Genomic DNA, 19,631 nt, shown 5'->3' with positions numbered 1-19,631 from the left:
AAAGAAAAGAAAAAGTAGTTTATCACAAGGTCATCTTTTTTACTCTTTTTAGGAAAAAGATAATGTGGGAAAAATTTATTAAGGCAAAACACAAGAGCTGTCATCAGTTTGTAAAGGAGCCAGATGGGCAGACAGAGAAAGTAGAAAGAAGAAAAAAGGTATTTGTCTTAGTTTTCAGATTGACTTTATTGCTAACAACGACACCCATACGAAGTTTTGACTTGTCTCTCATATGGGAAGCTAAACTGTTAAAAAAAAAAAGTTACTATTAACATATGTGATTCCAGATTAGGAATTCCAATTACAACTCTGACTTGTAGGGTTTGAGCTTGCTAGGAAACCTGGGTGAATTTGATAAGTTAACGTAAACACTGAGAATAAATTTCCAAATATATCAGAAGTCCATTTTTTGGTTTAGCTCCAAAAATGACCAATCATAGGTTATACTTTCTCATGTTTAAACTATGAGACACTATTTCATGAATATTCTTCCTACAGAAGTCATCCTTCAGAATGCTTTAGTTTCAAATTCCTCCAGAAGCTAAGCCTACCTTCATTCCACTTTTTTATAAATTCAAATATGAAGAAATTATTGTTACTGACTTAATCCTCAAAAGAAAAAGAGGGGGAAAGAAATTACACTAATAAAAAGGAGATTTTTCTTTAATCAGCTTCTTATGAAGAACTGTAAGGCAGACTCCTGGTACAGTATGAAAGTGATTATACCTCCCAGATGGCACAAGACTAAGGAAATATATGGACAATGATTTCTTCTCCAAGAAATAAAAGCTCATCACCATGCTTTGTCCTGGAATAGTTAGTGCATTAGAGCACTGAGTCATGCAAAGGTGCTTAATGGTTCCCCGAGAAGGTGCATCACCCTCTCTGACAACGCTCATTTGCATACACCTGGTTAATCCCGGCAGGAGGTGTGCATTCAGAGGTCTCCCAGAGCAGAAATGTAGAGATTCTTGGATAAAGGCAGTTCTTTACTAAACTTTATAACCTCATTCCAAACTCCAGTTGTCAGTTAACAGCTTTCAGGATGACATCTTAAATCAAGAAAATGTCACACGTGTACAGTAACTGGCCTAATCTTTTCTGTAAATTGCTGCCTGTGGTTTTCAAAAACATAGTAAATTGCTGGCAATTGACAATGTGTCTCTCTGCATGGCTAACTTCACTTCTGCACGGTTAACAAATCAGTCTTAAATTATTCATCAGATCACCCAATGTCTAGGCTCTTCTGTCATTGATTAGGGACCAGTAGCCTGCCTGCCTTTCATACAGAAGAGAAATTCCTACTCCTGGCACATAAGATTAATTTCAAAGAGGAAATAATAATACTTTGTCTCAGCATCTCAGTTAATGGTGAGCACAACTCACTACACACAATCAGCATTTCTGCTTCCTATGCCGTCCTGAGGCAGGACAGAGTATTTTCTCAAACTAACACTTAAAATAGCTTCAATGCCCCCCTTATGCTTCCAATATACTGAGGAAGTGTTTTCTCTATTAATTCTATTACAAGGAAGGAATAAAATGATGAGATATATGTACAACCTAAAACATCAAATGGACCATGTAGAAATGATGCCATTGTTTATTGCTCTGCAAACGGTGAAATCAACTCTCGAGACAGCTTAACTGAATTGAGTTTTTGTTGCTAAAGTAAGAGTAGGGATAGAGTGCTTGTTTGGAAAGGACATCTTAACACCATGTTTTCTTTCAGTAGCATACATGGGATATTTATCGTTCCTTGAAATACTTTTTGAATCGGTACTGGCTCTAAGCTAAATAGTGCAGTTGTGCTGTGCAACAGTCTTATATTAGAGGACCACGTTTGTCTATTTATGCTCAGGGAAATTAACTCCAGATCATCTCAAAAGGATCCCCAACATGCTGGCTTTTTCTCCTAGCTGTGTCTGCCTGGACAGATATTTCCAGGACACTGGTAGTCATGGTCTGTAACTTGATAGCTCACTTGTTTAGAGCATGTCCCTATAAGATCACTTCCCAAAGGTAGTGACCTTGGCTCTGATACATGTAAATCCATGGAGTTGTCTCACCAATGTCTGCTGGCCAGAAGAGAGGCTGGGAAAAGAGTGTGGGCTGGAGGTGGGCAGGTGGACGCAAATTCATTTTAGGAGATTTTTTAAAAGGTGGCAACTCAAAGCATGTTTCTCACTTATGGTAGGTCAATAACAGCATCTGTGTTTGTGAAGGTCAGCGAGGTACTTGTAATGCTGTCCTTCACTAAATGTGTACAATCTTCATCCCACCTTCCTTAGGAAACCTCCCCTGATCGCGGTGAAGGCTATGTTCCCTGCTCTATGTTTCCTTGTTCTTTTTCCTTCGTTAACATAACACTGATTACATTTTCTTATTATTACTCATTTAATGTCTGTCTTACCTCTGATACAGAACATATCATGAGGGCAAGAACTGAAAATAGCCCTAGTGTCTGGCACAGTACTTTGACCTAAGTGAATACTAAGTAAAATTGGCTATAGAATTCTATGTGATTAGTTAGACATTATTTTCAGCTGTATATATCAAGCCCTAAAACACATTTTCTAATATAAAAGAATTCTGGTCATAGGCATCTCAGGGCTAGTATGAAAACTCCACAGAGTTATTAGGTTCCCAAGGCTCCTTTTTTTCTTTTTATTCTATTTTTCTCCTTCTTGGTTAACATCCGCAGGGTGACCTCATGCTCCAAGATGGCTACCATCACTGTAGTAGCAGAATAATGGCCCTCAAAGATGGCCATGTCCTTATGCTCAGAACCTATGAATATGGTACTTTTCCATGGCCAAAAGGCTTTGCAGATGTGATTGATGTGAAGGACTCTGACATGCTGAGATTAGCCTGTATGATTCAGGTGGGCCCCATCGAATCAAATGAGTCCTTAAAAGAGGGGAATTGTTCCTGGCAGCCGAAAATCAGAGAGATGCCAGAGTAAGGATTTGGGCTGTCATTGCTGGCTTTGAAGATGCAAGATGGGATGTGGGCAGCCTCTGGATGCGGGAAAAGAGATGGAAAAGATTCTCCCTTAGATCTTCTAGAAAGGAACACAGCCCTGCTGACGTCTTGACTGTATTTTATTTTTTCCTAATTTTAGTGAGATATAATTGACATATAACACTATATACATTTAAAGTGTACAACATGATGATTTGATAGGTGTATACATTGCAAAATGATTGCAGTGATAAATTTAGTTAGCATCCATCACCTCACATAACTATAAAATCTTTTTGAGGTGAGAATGTTTTAAGATCTATTCTCTCAGCAACTTCAACTGTGCAATACACTACTGTCCATCATATTGTATATAACATACCAAGAACCTATTTATTTTATAACTGGAAGTTTGTAACTGTTGACCACCTTCACCCATCCCCCCCACACACACCTACCCCGGACCTCTGGCAACCACCAACCTGATCTCTGTATCTATGAGTTTGGTCTTCTTAGACCCCACATGTAAGTGAGATCATATAGTATTTGTCTTTCTTTGTCTGACTTATTTCACTTAGCACCACGCCCTCAAGGTCCATCCATGTTGTCACAAATGGCAAGACTTCCTTCTTTTTTTTTCATGGATGAATAATATTCCAGTGTGTGTATATGTGTGTGTACACACATCAAATACATACATACGTATATCACATTCTCTTTAGCCATTCATCTGTTAGTGGACACATAGGCTGTTTTCATGTCTTGACATGAGATATAATATTTATACTACTTATTTATATACTGCAATGAACATGGGGATGCAGATATGTCTGACACACTGATTTCATTTCATTCAGATATATTCCAAAATGTGGAATTGCTGGACCACATAGTTCTATTTTTAGTTTTTTGAGGAACCTCATGTTGTTTTGTACAGTAGCCATCTGACATCTTGATTTTAGCCCAGTGGGACTCATGTAGGATTTCTGACCTACAGAGGAAGCGTAAGATTTGTATTAAGTGTAAGATTTGTATTCTTTCAAAAAAAATTTTTTTTAAATGTTTTTATTTATTTTTGAGAGAGAGAGAGAGCACGAGCAGGGGAGGGGCAGAGAGAGAGGGAGACACAGAATCTGAAGCAGGCTCCAGGCTCTGAGCTGTCAGCACAGATCCCCACACGGGGCTGGAACTCACAGACCACGAGATCATGACCTGAGCTGAAGTCGGATGCCCAACCAACTGAGCCACACAGGCGCCCCAGGATTTGTATTCTTTAAATCACTAAGTTTGGGTCGGCTTCTAAACTGAATTAGTTTCTTAGCAGCTTTCCCAGAAGTCCTGATAATTCTTCTGCTTATATCTCAGTGGCCAGAACTGTAGGACCACACCTACTCGTACAGACACAAAGAAATGCACTTCTGTCTCAAAGGAAAGCAAGGTTTTCCCTGGCTCTTCATCAGAAGAGGAGAGAATAGATAATGGAAGGTAACCAGAAACTTTAGCCACCATTTGTTTAACAAGAGCATAATTAGATGAACACAGTCAAACAACTAGAAAATTAGGAAAATGATATGATTTTCATAGAAGTTGATTTCCCAGTTGTCAATTAATTTAACAAATGGATATCCTTCCTTTATCTTTTCAGTTATCTACATTTCCTTCAATTTTTGTCCATCTAATTTTCATCTTAGAAATGGATGCTTTTAAAGTTTCTATACTTTGAGGAAATTAAGAGCTACTGATATTCAGATTCCATAAATAAGAAAGCTTGAGTCAAACCAGCTTCTACAAGAATAAAGTAGAATTACTTCTTTAATGTCTTTTCTTTAGCTTTATTATTTATTTGAATATGAAATATTCTCTCTGGTTCTTGTAGTAAACTGAAAGTCCCCCAAAGAGCCAACCTTTCAGGTTGTCCAGAGAGCTAGATGCTTCCACGTGCCTATTTTAGCACACAAGAGCACTAAGGATTCCTATCAACACAACTGGATATTGTATTTCACTGTACTTGTTCTTCTTTCTTTTTTAAAAAATTTTAAAAAGTTTTTATCTATTCACTTTGAGAGAGAGAGAGAGAAAGGGCAAGCTGGGGAGGGGCAGAAAGAGAGGGATAAAAAGAGAATCCCAAGCAGGCTCCACACTGTCAGCACAGAGCCTGATGTGGGGGGTGAACTCATGAACCGTGAGATCATGAACTGAGCCGAAATCCAGAGTCGGACGCTTAACTGACTGAGCCACCCAGGCACCCCACTTCTGTTATTTTTAAGTCAGGAAATAGGCGAAGGGTGATTAATGCTGAGAACTTCCAAAGGGTGTAAGAGATACAGCCTTATCCTTGATTACCAGACACTCGGATGCTTGTTTCTCATGCCCTTGTCATTCTGTCTTCCTGTGCCTCTGTTCTGCAATCTGTGCAGACAGCCAGTTCTGCCTCATCTTCTGGGCAGTCTTTGCTCCGGGCACTTTTTCTCTGTTCTCCTCTCTGTCAGTCCTCAGAGAGGACAGGGAGGGCTGAAATCGCTCATGCCTCCTGACTCTTTTCCCTGGGCAGGTGCATGCTGCAGCCAACATCCCAGTCAGCCCTGCTGGTGGGCAGACATGACTTGTAAGGACTTTCACACCAAAGGGCATGCCATTACAAGGATTTCTGAATTGTCATTCTGTTAGCACAACCTGGGTCAAGAGAAAGCAAAACATACCTCCCTTCCTACTTCTCATCTTTGACACTAATCTCTTGGCCAATCATTTTTCACATCTTCTTCTATATATCTGGCTTGATTCCCTTATCATTCTGTTCATCTTGCATTCTGAAGCTTATCCTTTCTGAGCCAGGGATCCAGAACTCTTGTGCTATGGCAGCTGGTGGGACAACATTGGGCTTCCAGTGGCTGCCATGACAAATCAATGAACAGATACTTTTAGGGCCATCGGTGTTCAAGACCCGATCAGTCTGAGGCTGCATACTCATAATTCCTCATACCATCAAAGCACAAGAGAAACTTTCTCTGTGCAAAGAGAGCTTTTTAGATATTATCACTGTTATCTGTGATTCCCTCCTCTCACCCCCACAGGCTACATAGGAAACCTTGATACAAAGCATGTAAATGACTTGTCATTGCCTTCATCTGAGAGTGGTGTTGAGCAATTGTTATCGTAGGCTCTTCTGTGTGTATGGGGCCCTTCAGCTTAATGTTCATTGGTTATAATTGGGCTGTGTGGTGCTATTTTATTTTATAAAACTACACCATGGTATATGCTGCTATTCTGGTTTTAAATAGTAAACAGATGCAACTAATCAGGCTCTCTTTTTAATCTTGTGAACACTGCAAATGTCACCTGAAATTCTTCATCACCAAGATTGTATTCTTAATTGACATTTCCTAACAAAGAGATCGGGTCTTCAAAACAAACTAATTAACATCACAGCAAGAAAATCCAAAATCTTAATGGCATTTACTCATGTTCTATTCATTCTATACGTTGTTCTAAAATGGTCTTATGTTCAACTGACTGCATCAAAAATTCTGCAGCAGCTACTTTAAACAGTTGTTAAAAACCTGGCAAAGCATTTGAATATAAGCTGTAAAAGTGTGGTTTCTTTGCAGCACCAAAATTTTCTTGAAAATAATGGCTACATGGAAATTCAGCAGGCATGGTCAACTCAGAATGGCTTAACTTATGTAAGCATTTGCTTAACAAATTACATCTATTGGAATAATTATAGATTTATTAAAAATAAATATCATTTAATCGAATTTAAGAAGAATTAGGCATATTTGAAGATTGTCACATCAGCAGAGGCCACTAGTAAAATCTGGAAACATGAAGGTCAGCATGAGGTCAGCAATCTTTGCAACCTCCACCATGGCTATACAAGAAGTTGACTACTTCCTGTCTCCTCTCCCAGAGGGGCAGAGTCACAAGAAGGGAGGAGTGGGGGAGGAGGGGCGCGGTTTGTGAAGGCCTTAAGCATGGCCAGTTCTGGTGAGGGGAGAACAGATTTGAATCAGACATGAGACTAATTTTTAACAACCGAATCTGCCACAGAATCTGTACAGAATATAATAAGGAATGGAAATAGGGTTTGAGACAAAATAGTTGAGAGGGCATTTATTCTAAAGAAATACAACTATTTCCTAATAAAAATCCAATGAGTTGAGACAATAAACTAGATCTACAGGTACCATATTTACCCTTCTTCAAAAATCGATCTCAGGCATATTTCTCTATAAGAAGAATAAATTATAAAACATAAACAACAGAGATGACAAATTTCTGTGTAGTTTTTCAGTTATATTTGCATGGGCCTTGTTCCACACAGCTACTCTAATCATACTGCAATAAACAGAGCTACTGTTGATATAATGATATATTCATCTCCTTTTTAGGAAAAAAAAACCCTATTTGAACGCTTATGGAAGGGCATAGGATTATCTCATAAATTTCTGATTACAAACTCCTAACACCACCCACCCTGCAACATTTATTTAGTAGTTTGTTATGGTTTGTATGTGTCATTGGACTCTAACAGAGTGGCAAATTATAAATTTAGAGCAACTGTTTTCAAAATATTCGCATTTGATACAATTTGTGAAAAACGGAATACTAAGTTTAAACATGGTTATCGTTTTCTTTATGTGGAAATGGAGCCAGAGGGGAAAACAATGATCCTCCCATACAAGGAAGGACACTGAAGATGCTGTTTTCAGAAGTTGTGTTCACTTAGATCAACGTCAAAGGAAAAAGTGTAGTTTAAGTCTTTTGGAATAAGAAATGCATACCTATACTTATGCTGCTTTGCTATTTTTTTTAAAGGACAGAATTGTATTATTTTGGAAAAAAAGAGTTTAGACATAAAAGATGAACCAGAAATAAGGAACCGACCATGAAAATAAACATCTGCAAGTCTTTGAGTCTTTTATCAATTTAATGCCTGGAAGTAGACTGTGATGATTCTTCCTTTATTAATCCTTAATAACAGGACAGATATCCCCCATCGCCTCCATATCCCCCTGGCCGATATTACAGACAAAAACATTCTTTCGGGATAGCAGGGTAAGTATGTAACAATATATTAATTCAGATCCTGAAATATTTTGTTATTCTAGTGAGCTGAGAGAGTTTATGCATTTTCCCAAAGTGTTTCATTGATATACATATGACATCTACTTCCTGATATACCAAACAGGATATACCATTCTGGCAGTTCCAAATGTAGACATAATTTTGCTGGGTTTCTAGGATTCTATTGTATCATTTGCTGCCACATTATTCTCAAATAAAGATATTTCGTGCCCTAGCTTCACCCCTCTGTAAACATCGTATTTCAAGATTCGTTTTGCAAAATGTCCAGTAGGAAGAGATCATGAAAAGGAAAAGATAAATGTAAGTTTAATATTCATTGCTAGATTCAGTATGTTGTATTTGCTTAAGTACAAAAGAAATATACTGTACATCACTGATTTAGTTTGAAACTGTCATCAGTTAGTTTGAAACTGCCAGAAGAAAAAGAATTCTTTGAGACAACAATATTTTGGCTGTTTATAAAAAATAATGGATAGATTGTAAGCAGGCACAGGAAAGTGAAGTTCTGTTTCCTAAGCAATTGCTCCTGTACATAACTCTGAATTGACTCTAAAAGTTTTCTACTTGAAAGTGCCTGTCCAAAGCCAAAGTTAGTGGAAGAATTCAACCTTGAAGGAAAATGAATCTTGGGCAAGAAAGAGAATTTTTCCAGTAAGCACAGAAGAACAATTCAGGCTAGGTAATAAGAGTGAGCCTTGAAAAGAAGAATTATCTCATTGATCTTGCCTGGCTGCTCAGGTGAAATATTCAGTGGGAGAATCTCACAAAAGAAGAGGACCCTTATGAGCGAATGGTGACAATTTAAGTAAAAAAAAAAAAAGAATAAAAAGTGTGCTATTACTGCCATTTGGGGAAATGTTTTAAATTTCCTTAAGAATCAAAACACCTATACATCAGGTCACGATGGAAAAAGCGCAGTCATTAGAACACGATATAGGGAAACAAATGAAAGTAGGTTTTCCTTCTATGTGAAGGCAATATAAAGCATCTACACGGAGTAAAAATCAGTAAAGTTTAGGCTCTCTCTCTCTTCCATGCCCTGTTTATAAGTTTTTGAAAGGCCCTTGATCAAAGCACATGATTAATAAGATAAATCTTCATATAATTTGTTTATATTCATTTTATGCCTAAATTATGCCAATTATACACATTCTGAATTTTATGAGAATGGGACCCACTCAAAATTCGCTAGGATCACTTACACATTTGAGAAGACTTGAATAAAAGAAATATTAGCTGAAAGTTTGTACAATTTAGAGTAATCCAAAATCTGGCATAAGACATTAGCGTAAACTCCTTTGGAATTACAAAGAAAGTACAACCTGAGTTCTCAACATAACTTATTTTTTAGTCTCTTTAAATGTAGCAAATGAGTTGAGTTTTCATATTCATATTCTGAATGTATTCCTAGGGTGGAAAAAATGATTTCAAGTCTTGCAACTTCCAAAGAAGCAGCAATAACTTATTAATTGTACCCTGGGTGATCTTAAAGTATGGCAGAAAAACAGCCATGGAGACTTCCAAAGATGCATAAAGTTCTCCTAGGGGGAACAGTAGCGACACAGGGAGAATCTAGCTGCAGAAGTATTTCAAAAAAGCCATTTACGTGTTGAAGGAAAGGATTTAATCAATAGTGTTACAGCTGTGAAGCTAATGTGCAGGTCAGAGGTCCCACCACAAGGGACTGGTACATATTTTGTAAACAAGTCATTCAGTCCTACATTTTCTCCCCTTCACAGCTCCTCACATAGTAATAATATGTCCCTAAGGTTTCAGGATGAGAATCATGATGTCTGCTAATTTCTTCAATAATAATAAAGATGAGGTTGATGGCAATTATGAGAACGACTATTTACTGAAACCTCATTCTATGCCAAGATCCTAAATCCTTTATATGTATTATCTTATTTAAAGTAAAAACAGTGCTGTGGTTTTCCTCAAAAGGAAACCGAAGCTCCAGGAGATTATGTAAACGCAGACCCACAATCATCCCTGACCTCACCATACATGTATGCATTCCCTGTAAACAATACATCCATTTCCTTCAAGTTCTGGAAGATCTGAGGAGAATCAGGACCCTCAAGACCAGTGACAAACACATGATCCAGAGCTGGTTGGCAGATGCAGTGAAAAGGAAAGGAATGTCTGGATGCTGGAATCAAGAATCATAACAGGCCAGATGGATGACGGTTCATGCCCACAATAACGTGCACTAGTAGTTAATGAGAATGGCTAGGTGGTTCCTGTCACTGGAATAACACCGGGTAGAGATATTGTGGAAATTCATCTGAATCCAGTTTTGGGGAAAAGATTCCTTATTTTAGAGTGGATATTTTTGGGGAAAAATCAAGGTGAAAGAAGACCTCTATTTAACCTACCCCAGTGAGGAATGCCACGAAACGCCTTCATGAACTAGCAAGAAATGGAGAGCTCTAGAAAGTATATACCAGCACACAGGGACAAGAAATTTCTTATAAAAACTGGAGTCCAATCTGGAAGGGTAGCAGTGGTGCTCGCGTTTCTCAAGGGTCCTTAATATTTTTCAGGATAGATGTCCTACAGATTGCAACAGAGGCTAAACTGTGGCTAACTAGGGAAATGTTACCAGCCTTTGAGGCAGTTAATAGAAAGAGAACAACAGAAAATCTTTAGGATGTTCGTTTTGGAGTCATCTATCCTTGTAACGACCTAGGATACTTGGTTGACTGCCTAACGCCATTTGAATGGGTAATAAAATGAGTGACCGGGACTAGTACACACATCGCTTTTAACCTTGCACCCGAAGAAATGAGAAAGAAAAAAACCCTGACAGGCATACTGATATTAGAAACGCAGTCACAAAAAGCAGTTCACAAAAGTAACCTTGAACAGAGGAGCGAAAACACACTTGTATGGAACCAACAGGTGCTAATATTATTATCTTTTTATCAATTCATAGCGTTGTTTTGAAGCTTACCTGGGTTACCATAAATGATGAGCTTAAAACAATGCTCAATTGGCAGAGCTGGTCCTATTTTTATGTGTGACAGAGACTTAGCATGGTTAAATGATTTGCCAAAGGGCCCATAGTTAATAATTGTTAAAGACAAGAGTTGAATGAAAGACTTAGGATTTTAAATTCAGGTTTCTTTTAGCACATCATGATGCCAATTCCATAAGACACATTTCTGGTCTATTTTTTCCCCTCAAAAATCAGTTTATATGGAAGCAAATAGAAGAGAATTACTACCCGCTAATGATTTAAATAGACCAAATTATAAGATACAAAATGCCATGGTTGGAAAAATGCTATGCTTACCTTATTATTCACAATTATTATATTCATAAAATTTGCATTTTAAAATTACTTTATAATCTGCATGCTATAGAAGATAACTGGGCACTGATTTAAATACTTTTTTCTGTCTTAAAAATTAGAGGTAAAATGTGATTAATGGCACAAATATTAAAGGTAGATGCTTGTGCATTTGTATAAAAGTCAGTATTAGAAATGTCACTTCTGGCTCCCGAATACATTTGCCAATGTGAGAAAATGATGACAAGTTCTAATTATAAGGTTATCACAGTGTATGTAGAATAAAGACTAACCACTTCTGGAGGTTCCAGGGGGAAAACCCTTCAGGGTAACAAAATTCTTTGTTACCATATGGATCTTCAGTGGAGCCTGACAACTTTAAGAGTCTGCTGGTCCGTGCAAATTTTCTAAGATCTAAAACCACAAATGCTAGTAGAAGACCATTATGTTATTCATAAGATTTCAAACTATGATATAATAGAACAAGTTAATAGAGTTGATAATGAGAAATTGAAAAAAAATACAGCTTTCTCATTCTTTTTGTAATTATACGGTTACATTTCCTCTCTATGATTTCTACAAGTAAAAATTGTTCTGGTTTATGAAACACATGTTTGAGAAACACAGCTAGAAGCTTCACCCAAGATGCTCATCCATTTGGATGGCAATCAAAAGATGTTTCTGTAGGAGTCAGTGAAAAATGTGTGCTCGATTGACACTAGTTGTATACAGAAAAAACACTGGTATCATGTTGCATCGAGACAGCTCTCTTCTACTTAACCAGAATTTCAAGACGTGTTTAGTAGTTAGGAAATGTATCCTCCACTTGACACGTAAGGATTTTAGCCTTTGTCAAACTTTTTTTCCCCCACAATCAATATTCAAGCAAAGATAGCAGCTTGCTATTCATATCTGTTACGTCAACATTTTCATCAATCCCCCCTTTCCACTTTAAATGCAAGCATGTTCAAAAACATTGTTCAATTAACATTTGGGGCTTTTGTCACCATGACATTAGGCCTTTTTCAACAGGACATGAGGATACACTAGAAGCTGGGTTCTACCACAGCTTAACAGACCAAACCAGAAAGCTACAGTTGTGGAGTTTCATTAAATTAACGCGCTTCTAAGATCACTCTTTCCTGATCAGTATCCAAACTGATTTTTGATTAGTATTCCATTTGTAATGTTACTTAGATTTCTCTCTCTCTCTCGATATGTAGATATACATATACATATATATGATCATAATAATTATTTATTAGTGTTCTCTTTTTAAAGTGTACTTTAAAAGCACGATAAACTTACCTTAGAGAGCCCACCTACTTCCAAATAAAAGCAGATAATGAACACATTCCAGGTGACCCAGAGGGCAGTCCATACTGTGTACTAGAGAGAAGGGGGGCAGGGGGAGAAAGAGAAAAAAATATAGAGATGAAAGGCATGTATACTAAATAAATCAATAATAAAAATGTCAATAAGTCTAAGTCTTCTGGGAAGAAGCAGGGCGTGCTCAGAAAAGACTACTGCTTATGAGGTCCCCTAAGATCTGGAAATTAAAAATCCAATAGTTTCTACGGCTTTCAGTAGATGCCAATAAGGCTAGATTTATTTTTAAAGTGCTCTACTGGCCTGCAGATAAAGTTAAATCCAAGAGCTGACTTGATTTCTGTTTTCTGAGTATTAGCTTTTCCAGGGAATACAATTATGCAAATTTTCTGTGGGTTATCTATCTATCTTTTAGTTATAATATTAACCTGTCAAATTTTTAGGAATGTTAGTCAAAACTCAGCACTTACATACCCCTGAATGAAGAGCATGTTTGAAAATGGATGTAGGGAGTAAAATGAACACACTTTCCTGTTGAACTATTTTAGTATGAGTAGTGCGTCTGTGCCTCCAACACAATTATGCTAAACACGACCGTTAAAATATTTTTAAAAAACCCCCAAATTAATAAATATGGTTAAGAATGAGCAAATAAACAACAGATTTCCATAATAGGAAAATACCTTCCAATCACATCCAACAAACTCTAAACATGCTTGCCTTACTGACTAATTGGTTTTATTAATGTATTATGTATTAAGAAATGCCTTCCCTGAGAGTACTGGTGAGTCTGAATTAAGGTAGCCTTAGATCAAGACTCATCAGTGCAGAGGGTCTTAGGGTACAAACCACCGGGTTACTGACGAAGAAACTGAAATCTAGAATTGACATAGAATTAGCTTGGATGACTGAGGATGGAATTTACCGTGGGAACACAACACAATGCTTTTCTCATTCATTTTACTTTACCACAAAAGCCTATACATTGTTAATTCCTTCAGTCGACATACTGATTAAATTATTGCTTTCTACAGTGATTTTAATCATCCCATGCTATTGTCAAATGAAAATAAATATTGAAATCACCTAAGTAACTTATTCTATGCTGTGTCAAGTAACAAAATTATGAAGATTAAACACTGTGTAAAATAGCCACGCTCCTATTAGAAACCTTATCAGAAGCCTGTCACTACTTGCAAAATTTAATTTATATTTTGTGTCTGTCATTTATGATTTTTAAAAGGCTTTCTAAATAATCTCACGTAGTTGTGTAGCTTTCTAATTGGATACATTTGATGTCACATCGCATACATCTTTTTTTCTTTCTGGAGAGGAGGTTTTTTTTGTTTGTTTGTTTGTTTTAAGAATAATACAATTATAATTATGAGTTAAGGGGTCCAAAATCACTGAAAATTTAGAGAAGGTGGCAAGTATGTTCAAATATTAACACAAATTAAAATATATAGTGGGGCTTTTAGCATTTGTAGATATTGTTGATGCTGACAATATCTTCTGTTAATAAAGTCTTCCAGTATGAATGACTTTAGACAGTTTTAGCAATGTGCCAAGTACATTGAAATACACTTTTAAAAATCACAAAAATAGTTCCATGACTATTGAAAATAGCTAAACTTCATCCTCAATGTATATTTTTTGCAAACTGATCAAGTCACAATAACCATAACAAATTTCAAAGCTGTTGCTAATTTAAGATGGTGGTGGCTGGTATCTACATTTTTCATTCTAAATTAATCTAATTATGAGTCAATTAGAATGAGAGAGCAGTGCAAACCACTAAGTCATGAGAAAAAAGCCAATGATACGAAGGTTAAGGAAAGGGCATAAAAGAAAGTAAGGCTAACATAAGGAAATAAACAAAATTAACTGCAAAACCATACGATTCTTAATTATTAGGAAGGCAAACTTAAGCCCATAAGTATTCTTTTAGAAAAGACAATCCACCCATAGTTATAACGAATGCATAATAAAACCAATCTACTTTAACATCACGGCACAAACTCAGTGACAGAAGTGTATTCAGGACCTCTCACAAGTTGTACCACTGATGTCATTTGTGAACTCTCAAAGATAAAATTACCAGGCTGAGTAGGCTCCAAGTGTCTGCTGCTAAATTCCCTAAACAATAACATGAGTTATTATTCTGCTGCTTTCTATGTTCCTGGTACTGTGTTAAGCACTTTCTATGTTCCTGGTGCTACGCTAAGCACTTGATACAGGTCACGTTATTCAGTCATCACACTAAACCGAGGAAGAGAGTAATCTTTTGATCACCTACTTAGTGTCATAATTGGGAGAGGAACTCTCACAGTCTGACTCCAGAGCTGAGATGCTTAAGTATTACATGATAGGCTTCATTTCAAAAGGGTTTTAGGAAAAGGACTACGGAATAATTTGCAAGTTAACACTTCACCAAATTTTGCAACTTATAAAATGACCAGTTCACCAAATTATCGGTTTTCTAAAAATGTATTTCATTTATATAATGAGGCCACTGGCAATATTTTTGAATAACAATTTCTTTTGTATTTTGCAACTGATGTGTTACACGTGATATGAAGTTCATGGTTTTTGAAAACAATATTGTAAGCGTCTTTCTTCTAATATATTGGTTTGTTGACAACAAAGATTATTTGTATGACTGAACGTTGGACTGTTATGAGATGAAAACTACATATCTCAACGTGCACTGGAGATGCAAGTCCGTACATGGAGATAAAGAGAAAGAAGTTTCTAGCAATACAAACGTATCCATAGGCATTTACCTAGGCAGGAAGTATTAGGACAACATATGTATTCTTTTTGACATGGGTTATTTTATTTACAATCAATGCAAACAGGAATAAAAAAAAGATAAGACTCCATTTTCAAGAAATACCTTTTGGTTATCAGGAAGTATGCCCATATTCTCATATCCAGACACATATACTTGCAGTATAGAAAACCACTTCCCAATATATAAAAAATTACTCTGTATAATTATCTATCTACCTATTTATTTGTTGTACTTTGCTTATATTCACTGCATATATTAAAAAAAATTTTTTAACGTTTGGTTTATTTTTGAGAGAGACAGAGTACAAGTAGGGATGGGCAGAGAGAGAGGGAGACACAGAATCTGAAGCAGGATCCAGGCTCTGAGCTGTTAAAACAGAGCCTGATGTGAGGCTTGAACTCGTGAACCGCGAGATCATGACCTGAGTCGAAGTCAGATGTTTAACCCACTGAGCCACCCAGGCGCCCCAGAGTACATATATTTTAAATCCTAATTTACATATTCAAAGACTGTAAGATGAAAAAAATGTCCATCTATTCTAAGTAGTAGCCTGGATATTTCAAGGTTTTACAAAGATATTTCAGTGTTTTTTGCTTGAAATGAATTTGGAAGTCTTGCAGCCTATTTCTTCCTCATTGAGCAATTAGTTTATGACATAAGTTATTTTTACTTCCTGAGCTTGTTTTCCAATTGACAGAAAGGTCATTTATTCATTCATTCACATGTGTATCTATCAGATACAGTATTATGTACAATATGTTAGACTAATAATTTTTTAAAAAAGGTTTCTTGTGAACTCATTGCTCTAACACTTTCTAGAGTTTAGTATTCATCTCCAGAAGAACTTTAAGAGAGTTATGTGCTATCCCTTCATTTTAATGGCTAAAAAAGCAGAGTGAAAGCCAAAAAAGAAAAAAAAAGAAAGAAAAAAAAAGATATATTAACAGCTTAATCATTTACTAAGCACTTACTCTGTGTTAGGTTATGTTAAGCAAGTCGCATACATTACATAATGTAATTCTTTTTTTTTTTAATTTTTTTTTCAACGTTTTTTATTTATTTTTGGGACAGAGAGAGACAGAGCATGAACGGGGGAGGGGCAGAGAGACAGGGAGACACAGAATCGGAAACAGGCTCCAGGCTCCGAGCCATCAGCCCAGAGCCCGACGCGGGGCTCAAACTCACGGACCGCGAGATCGTGACCTGGCTGAAGTCGGACGCTTAACCGACTGCGCCACCCAGGCGCCCCACATAATGTAATTCTTAAAGACAACCTGAGTCAGACTTTTACATATGAAGTTAACTGTGGTACAAATAATGGAAATAAATGTCCCAAGGCTTCATAGTGGAGGAGACTGGTGGAGGAGATTTAATATAGGATCAACTAAAAGGAAAATTGACACTCTTTTTTTTAATGTTTATTTATTTATTTACTTTGAGAGACAGAGAGAGAGAGCATGCACAGGGGAAGTGCAGAGAGAGAGGAGAGAGAATACCAAGCAGCCTCCGCACTGGGACCGCAGAGCCCGACACAGGGCTTGAACCCTCATGAACCCTTGAGGTCATGACCTGAGCTGAAATCAAGAGTCAGATGCTTAAGTGACTGAGTCACCCAGGCGCCCCAGAAAATTAACACTCTCAGCTGATTCCAGAACAATATGCTTTCTGCTTCATTGTCTAGGGTCAAAGAAACACAAAAGGTACATTCAAACCCTACAACTGACCTTGGTATCCACTAATTATATATAGATACATAGATATAGATACAGATAGATATAGACATAGATATAGATATAGATATAGATATAGATATAGATATATAGAGATAGATGATAGATAGATAGATAGATAGATAGATACCACACCTTGCTGTGGAGCTTCCTCAAGCAGGAGTCCATAACATTATATTTCTTAGAGAAAAAATAAGATGAGGAGCAAGTCAGCTAATGGTAGGTGCAGGCAGAGCAGCATATATCATTTTATCATGTAAATCCTCAGCTAAGCTCAGACTGAGATCAACAAGGCAGGAAAGGCCAGTTTCTCTTACTGAACTATTGTTGGTGTGTTCTGAGATAAGAAATCAACGTCAAGTCCATCCTATGAAATAATTTCATGTAATAACTTTTGATTCATTTATCAATTGTTCATTACAGTATTAAACATATTTTAAAAAATATTTAGAAAGAGAGAGAGTGAGAGCAGGGAAGGGCAGAGGGAGAAAGAAAGAGAACTTCTGTTTTTGATGTTTATTTTTGAAAGAGAGCATGAGCCCTGGAGGGGCAGACAGAGAGAGACACACAGAATCCGAAGCAGGCTCCAGGCTCCATGCTGTCAGCACAGAGCCCGATGTGAGGCTTGAACTCACGAGCTGTGAGATCATGATCTGAGCTGATATCAAATTCTCAATCGACTGACCCACCCAGGTACCCCATAGAGAGAGAGGAGCCTGACACAGGGCTCGATCCCAGGCCATGGCATCATGACCAGAGCAGAAATCGAGAGTTGGATGCTTAACCAACTGAGCTACCCAGGTGCCCCAACTATTAAGCATCTTTAAAGCCTCATGTATACCAGGATAGACCTAGAGCACAGCAATGGATAGGAACAATGGGCATGCCAGGAGAACACTGTTGAATGGAATAAGATGGGCCTGGAAGCAAGGGTTGTAGCTGTGCAGTGTACAAGGGTGGAAAGTGTCACCAGGATCCATGAGAGCACAGGAGGAGGCATTTATCACAGAGTGGGATGCTCAGGCAAGGCTCCTAAGAGGTGACCATTCGGTGGAAGCACTATTTAGAGCTTTCCAAGAGGGTAAGGGGACTAGGGAATTCCAGGTAGAAAGTACAGAATGTGCAAACAGAGGAGGCAAGAAACAGCACGTGGTCTTTGGAAAACACAACCATTAAGCATGGCTGGTGCGAGGTGAGGGAGTGGGGCATAAGCAAAGGAGCAGTTTTTATGAGTTTTGAGTTCCATTTGTGGAAGTTAGAAGTTTGCCTATAGACATTGGAGAGTTTGTTTTGCATGGTCCTTGACCATAACCATTTTCATAAGCATGATTAATTCTTTCAATTCTTTAAATTCTTTGATTCTTTGATGTCAGAAATGGTAGTAACTTACCATCTGTGTTTCAGCGTTCCAAAATTTTTAGTTTGCAATGGATTAAACTTAGTTGGCATTACTGGTGTTTGTTTTGGCCAATAAAGGGAGCTAATACTAAGAATACTGCAGGTGAGTTTGAGAGAAAATCTCCCACAATCAAAAACTCTTTCCCTGCTGAGTGAAAAATGTGTGTGAATTTCTGATCCAGGATTCCTCTCACTGCCCCTGAAAAGTTGGGGCCTCTCGAGACACACCTGTGTACCTCTGTGACATATGCCAGATTTATTTTCTGGCTTTTTCAGACTAGAATTAATCCCAGACCACCGGTGGTAGATTCAAATCAAAGCATTCATGGGAACAAATCGGGGACGAATCGCCTGTGGCGTAATGAAGATAACATGGCGTAGCCACCCTCCCAGTAACAATATGATCTTCCCATTGAAGGCACTTTTTTTTGAACAGAGTTTCTATGTTTGTGGATTAATGATTCCTTTTTAAAAATTGTTTATATATTTATTTTGAGAGACAGAGAGAGAGCACAAGCAAGGGAGGGGCAGAGGGAGAGAGAGAATCACAAGCGGGCTCCACACTGCCCGTGCAGAGCCCAATGTGGGACCTGACTCACACACTGTGAGATCGTGACCAGAGCCACAACCAAGAGTCAGAACCACCCAGTCACCCTGGATTGACGATTCTTCAGGCACTTCTTCCAAATGGACGATTTATACCCATGTTAGAACAAGAGGTAATCTGGAATCCCACACAGGTAACAATATTCTGCGATCAGCTGAGGTGGTAGGGCAGGATCAGTTTCAATGTCAAAATTTATACTGACAATGGCACCATATCATCTGGAATATGGTGGTGAAGCAAAGCAAAGCATCATGATGATCATGATAAAGCAACTTCACAAACCTAACTATAACAGAAGTGAGGCAGATACACATTCACTTCTGCCACTTACTATGTGGGTTCCTAGGGTAGGTCACTTAACCTTCCTTGACTCTTTTCTTGTCTGTAAAATTAGGGATGCTAATAGATGCCCATAGGATATGTGTGAAA

At 37.6% G+C, this 19,631-nt stretch overlaps 1 protein-coding gene across 1 annotated transcript in view; it reads right to left on the bottom strand.

Annotated features, from left to right (window-relative positions):
* NKAIN3 (sodium/potassium transporting ATPase interacting 3) overlaps positions 1-19,631 on the bottom strand; it is a 710,683-nt gene that overhangs the window by 262,251 nt on the left and 428,801 nt on the right. Inside the window, exon 3 of the mRNA XM_042972876.1 lies at positions 12,653-12,733. Coding sequence (XP_042828810.1) covers positions 12,653-12,733 — 81 coding nt within the window. The remainder of the gene's footprint in view (positions 1-12,652; positions 12,734-19,631) is intronic.

This window comes from Panthera tigris, chromosome F2 (genome assembly GCF_018350195.1).
Source record: "Panthera tigris isolate Pti1 chromosome F2, P.tigris_Pti1_mat1.1, whole genome shotgun sequence".
In the NCBI taxonomy this organism is placed as follows: domain Eukaryota; kingdom Metazoa; phylum Chordata; class Mammalia; order Carnivora; family Felidae; genus Panthera; species Panthera tigris.
Note: the sequence above shows the minus strand (reverse complement) of the source record. Positions and strands in the feature narration are given on the sequence as shown.